Source organism: Perca fluviatilis, chromosome 20 (genome assembly GCF_010015445.1).
Source record: "Perca fluviatilis chromosome 20, GENO_Pfluv_1.0, whole genome shotgun sequence".
Taxonomy (NCBI): domain Eukaryota; kingdom Metazoa; phylum Chordata; class Actinopteri; order Perciformes; family Percidae; genus Perca; species Perca fluviatilis.
In genome coordinates, this window is record NC_053131.1 from 16,268,619 (window position 1) to 16,274,714 (window position 6,096).

The following is a 6,096-nucleotide window of genomic DNA, read 5'->3' on the forward strand; positions in this document are numbered from 1 at the left end:
GCCTGCCCAGAGAAGACATGGGTTCAGGAAACTATTAAAGGACAATTCCGGTGCAAAACGGAACTTACAAAGTCCTCAATGCTCCAGTTAACATTTAGGGACCCTCATTATGCTACTGTTGAAGTTTGGTGATATTTTGAGCCTTTTTAGTGGTACAAAATAGCGATCTGTTTTTTTTTTTTTTTTTTCCCAATATTTTTTTTTTAATATAAACCCCTCTTTTTTTTTTTTTTTTTAATATAAAAAAAAAAATATTAAAAAAAAAAAATATAACACAAAAAAAAAAATTTTTTTTTTTTTTTTTCTCTTATTAACCCCTAAGTTCATTTTGCGCCGGAATTGTCCTTTAAGAAGGCCGAATTATGTTCCCCAGAAGACCTCCCTCCTTTTTTTGTTTTTTAGGGTTACAGTATGTCCCATGTGGCGCAAACAATCAAAGAGAGAGTTCAAACCTCACAGTATTGAGCAGGGTCTTATTTAATGTGAATTCAGATAACATAAGTATTACTTCAAATAGGGTTATTATCTTTTGTAAAAATGACTAACAATTTCATTATGTGAAATTGTAAAACAAAAAAACTCATTAAAACAATCCTGCAGATCAGATTGAGTTTACTTCAGTTTTAACACTTCTCAACAGGTTTGAGCCTGTGGAGGTGGTGCGGTCGGTCATTGTTCTGTTAATGCTCCATTGCTTGAAGAGACTCCTGACTTTTCCCCTGAAGTTCCTTCCTACAATGACGTAGAGGATGGGGTTAAGAACACTGTTGAAGAAAGCTAAGTACATGAAGATTGCGCGGCAGATCTCTAGATTGGTGATGATGCTACATCCACTCAGGACTTCAGCTCTTCTGAGTGTTTCCAGTATCATTACCACGTGGTGTGGCACCCAGCAAATCACAAATGCCAAGAGGACCACCAGCACCAGAGTGGTGGCCTTCTGCTCCGTTTTCTGGCTGTTTGAGCTTTCAATTAACCGGTTATTCAGAGAGTTAATAATAACGAGAGTGCAGTAGGAAATGATGCAAACGGGTATGATAAAGCCGAATGTATTCTGCATCCCGTCAAACAGGAGCTGTTCCTTGGGATCTGTGTAATTAAGAATGCACATACTTTTATTCAAATGAGAGTAGTAGACCACTTTCCTGTACACGAGTGTGGGGACGCTCAGGAGCAAGCCAAAACCCCACACAAGCAGACAGGCCAGTTTGGCAAATTTTGTCCTACTTATTCCTTTATGGGACAGCGGGTGCACAAGTGCAATATAGCGATCTATGCTAATCAGAACAAGGAAGTAGATGCTGCAGTAGGCGTTCATGTTGATGGGAAGGACGAACAGTGAGCACAGGAGATGAGAAAAGGGCCAGTCATATCTGTTGATTACATATGCAGCCCACAAAGGCAAACACGCCATTAAGAAAAAGTCAGCAGCAGCCAGGTTGCTCAAGTAGATCTCAGCCACGGTGCAGGCCTTCTTATGGAGGCAGAAAACCATCAGCACAAAACCATTCATCCCAATTCCCAGCACACAGATCAGCAGCATATATGCCGGGACCACAGTCCACTGCCAATCTTTGATTTCTGCTTGAGGACACACTGTGTTGTTTTTGTCTCCAAATGTAGTCGCAGTGCTGAAATTAGCAGAGTCGCTGTGGAGAGTTAAAGGGAAGGCAAACCAGACAAGATTAAAACAAAGACGATTTGAAAGTAACTTTAAAGTTTTCTTTAACATTTTGTTATTATCATGAATACATACAATACTGTGAAATATTCAATTTCAGTGTCAAATCCTAACAGAAGTTATCTCAGGACACTCAGATAAAGTAGGTCTAGACCACACTACCAGAAACCGGACAAAACCCCCAAGAGCATGCATTTGGTGCGACAGCATCGAGTCAGTTTTACAATGATCTTATCACATCTCGTTGGTAGCTTTTCAAATAAAACCGGTCGGGTTCGATGAGTTCTCATAAAACTCTGCAGGTAAATACATTGTTATGGCTGTTTGTGGTCTTGCCAGAGACTTCCAAAGCATGACTGTAGGAGCCACATATCATGTTGTTTATGGTCTCACAGTGTTTTTATCTCTGAGTGTTTAGTCCCTCGTGGCAGCACTTTGTTGGACTACTTACAGCCACAACAATGACCTTGTATGTGTGTTATATTTTAGACAAAAACTAAAAGAGAAGAAGGTTCAAAGTTGGCCAATCCTCAACAGAGAGAGAGAAAGAGCGCGAGAGAGAGCAAGGTGGTGGTGGAGCAAATTAGAGAGTAAATTAAGAGGGGGCGCGCCACAAAGCAGTGAATCAGAGGAATAAAATTATCTTTTCAGATTGTTGCATGACAGTATTGTTCTAAATCACAACTATCCATACACACACCTCCGCAGAAATGTGCTGTATTATGAGTGAATGCAGAGCTTCAATCTCTTTTTTTTTAAAATAAAGGTTTGTGTAATAAATTATTTTACTCTTAATATAGTGATGTTAGTGTGTATGTGTACGTTCCGAGAGTATGGAACTGTGTGTTAAAGCATTGTTCTCACCAATGCCCAATACAAAATTCTCCTAAGGAAAATAAGAAAGTCTTGAGTATATTGATGAGAATTTCACTGATCATTTTCCTAAAGATTCACTCTATTTCTGGGGGTGAAAGTGCAAAACCAAAAAGCACTTGCGCAAGCAAGGGAAACGAAATTCTGGAATCAGATTTCCAAAAACACTTAATAGTGAAAGAAAGAAATAATGGAATAATATCTGAGTTACATGAGTAGGTGGCAGCTTCCCTGTCAAATGGGGGATGAAAGATGACATTCACTGGGATTCCGGGCTTCGGGGTTTAGGGCACTGACCATGAACAGTCTGGATCAACCCAAGTACATTTCCAAGCAAGTTTGGATTTGGATTGTGCAATAAGCCAGTTTACAAAGAATATGTAAGTATGTAGTATCTTACTGGGATGTTTTGGGACAGATTGGAGGGAATTGCTATGGGTGAAGTACACACAGCGATACACTATTAGAGCAAATGACATTTAACCATGTATCTAGCTAATTTAAAAAGCTCACGCTACTGTATTGTGTGAACAGTTCCTTCTAGAAACTATTTTTGCAGAGCCACCATCCGGAGCTCAGCGCTGCCCAAGAAGATTGTGATTGCTTACAAGAAATGCAAACAATCCAGAGCGTTTTTTTTCTCCTATCCCAGAATGTGTGTTTGGTGTAGCCAGACCTTACTCCACAGCGCTGTGAGATAGGTCTGGCAATGTGAGACTTCTGTAAGCCATATGCAATTTAGAATATTATTTTTAAAAGTATTCACATATGAAATAGGGTACAGCATTCATTATGATACATTTACTTACATATAATACATGTATAACTATATTTATGTTTTAGCAAAACACAAGTTTGTCTTACTTTTTTAAATTAAAGCAGTTGTGGGACAGGCTGTTTGTCTACCAATAACAACACAGCAGCATTTTTCTTGCACTTGTGTGCATGTTACAGTTGAACTTGTCTTGTGTATTATAAGGTGGAAGAAGTACCCAGATCTTTTAAGTAAAATTAGCAATACTACAGTTTAGGAATCTATTACAAGTCATGTATTAATTTCTTCCCTCATGTTAAATTTTTAAATTTTTTATTAATTGGAATAAGCAAAGTAAGTGGATTAGAACTATAAATAAACAGATAATGGACCTCAAAATTGTACTGAAGTACATAAATGTAATTGCCTAACGATATTCTCCACCACTGATTATTATTTAGCACATATTTAATGATTTAAATTGAAATGCATTAAGAGCCTTTGTTGAACTCTTCTTACAATATTTCTGTATCAGCATAGTACAAACAGTAGAGCAGTTTTAAAACGGATCTCACTGACTACACATTGGAGCAAAATCTTATCATCATCCTGCACTAAACGTGTTGAGACAAATATAGTGAGTAATGCAATCTAGATGTAGACGTGTATGTGAACAACAAATACTTGGTTTCTGGATTAACCCTTTTCTGTTTGAGATCACTTTTTTGTAAAGGTGAGTACATTTTTTATAAATTATCTGTATACTGCCATTCACAGACAATGTTAAAAAACACAAAATAATACTGACAGAAAACATTGTTAAACTGTTAATGGCCCTTGTTAATATTCTAACTACAGTGAATAATGGCAAAACATAAAAAAAGTCGTATGCAATCAAAATAAAGCTTATGCGTACCTTGTATGCATAAGAGCCATTCTTTCTCAGGAAGTCCAGATGTAAAATGTCCAGATACACTGCACTGCTCCAGTAGCCTACCTTCTTCTACTGTTCTCTGTCTGTCTCTGACTAGCTTAAGGAAAGGAGAAAGGAAATTATGATGTCAGACAACTTGGAACTATTAGTTGGCATGCTCCCTCCTCCAGTCTATCCCTCCTCTGTTTTTCCTTTTCTGTCTGTCTGCCATGGAGTGTGACTTTCTTATAATATGATCTCTGTTCTGTTTACAACTCAGTAAAGCACTTTGTACACTGTAACTCACATAGCCTACATTCCACTTAACAAATATTTGCAAACAAGCTGTGGGAACAGGTTGTGTATTTATGTCACAAAGTAGACATTTTAGGTGTTTTATCAAAAACTCTGCATAGTTATTTAGGAGATTTAGGTGTGAGAGATTCAGCAGTGTCCACTCTGTAAGTCTGTAAAAATCTAAAAAGTAATAGCCTACCAATTGATACTGTACTTAATTGTGTTTGTATATATATATGTGTGTGTATAAAGCTTAAAAAGCCTGTAATGGTCCATGAAAAAATTCTCTGTGAGGTTAAAGAAGTGAACCTAGTCTGTGTGAAAAATAGGAAACAATTAAATATAAGGTTGTAAAATACTGTATATTCATTTTAAATAGAGGTGTGGTGTTGAAATTGGAGTCAGCAGGAGGCGACTTGCGCAGTGCATGCTTTGTAGTAACTATAAAATAAGATAATTCATTGTAAATAGAATCGTTTGTGTTGAATTAACATTGGAAATCTCATTCCATTTCATTTCATTTTGTTTCTGTTTTCATTGTTTCATTTTTACATAGTCAGGGATAGACGACTTAACATCATGGCAGAACCAGTCACGCCACAACATTACCCCATGCAGTACCAGAGACCAGAAAAACATATGGAGAAAACATGAGCAAGCAGGCCCCTGTGAAAAAAAATCTGTGGCTTTTGAAAGGTGCAGAAAAGACAGACCAAGGTCTTTGGAGGTCACAGGATGGTCGCTTGGTGGCACCTGCAAAACTCTGTCATTTGTTAAACAACTGTGAAAAGTGCAATGATTACAAAGGAGGGAGACTCTACAACTGCCAGGGCTGCCCAGAGATAGCCCAGTGTTGGATTTGTGGCAGATAAGAGCAGCAGAAAATGAAGGCTTTCACTAATTAATTTTAGGCTATTCAAGTTTTTCTTCAAAGGTCCACCGAAGCACCGCAGAACAAAACAGACTCCTGTAGGGCCTATCCCAGATAGCAAACAGTTATTGACACTATGTTAAATCAACATTCTGTTGTCAACATTAAGTCACATCAAACTCTGATGTTGATCTACATCATTTTGCACCCTGTTTTAATATTGAAACAATGTTGAAATCCTGTCCATAGATCAACCGAAATTCAATGGTATTTCAATTATCAGGAATATTGAAACAATGTTGAAATTTCAACTGAACTAAGGATCAACGTGATTTCAATGGAATTTCAATCATTATTAAGCCATAGAAAAGTATTGCTAGGCATACGAAAATGTAATGCCCTAAATTAAATAGCCTTTAATGAATATCCTGCTTTATCTACAGCCAGGATGTTAAAAAGTGATGGAACATTTGAAAGCTTGTATGCCTATAGCCTAGCCTAAAACACTGACCACACCACACTGTTTAAGGTAAAAACAAATTAATTGTATTAGCCTCTTATTTCATTATTTGTGCTCGTTAGCAAATTTACAGTTCATGGTCCTCTGACGTCTGATTGGTTTGTCGTCCAGTCCGTCCTGCGCATAGTGCAGCAACTGTTGCACAGCCTGGTATGGGCAAAAGTAAATTGGGTGACGGCGGCTGTCC

General features: G+C 37.7%; 1 protein-coding gene across 1 annotated transcript; it reads right to left on the reverse strand.

The window, feature by feature from the left end:
• Positions 1–314: 314 nt before the first annotated feature.
• LOC120548803 (B2 bradykinin receptor-like) lies at positions 315–4,394 on the reverse strand. Its single transcript, XM_039785287.1, has 2 exons — positions 4,225–4,394; positions 315–1,649 (listed from the first exon to the last, which is right to left on the reverse strand). Exons 1-2 carry the CDS (start codon positions 4,242–4,244, stop codon positions 602–604), a joined length of 1,068 nt encoding a protein of 355 aa, XP_039641221.1. The 5' UTR covers positions 4,245–4,394; the 3' UTR covers positions 315–601.
• Positions 4,395–6,096: the final 1,702 nt, after the last annotated feature.

What these genes read in the sequence shown, in the direction of transcription:
- LOC120548803 (XM_039785287.1), bottom strand. Translation starts at nt 4,244, where the DNA reads ATGGCTCTTATGCATACAAG. An exon ending in ATGGCTCTTATGCATACAAG is followed by an intron (nt 1,650 to 4,224) that starts GTACGCATAAGC and finishes AACTCTCCACAG; the next exon opens with CGACTCTGCTAATTTCAGCA.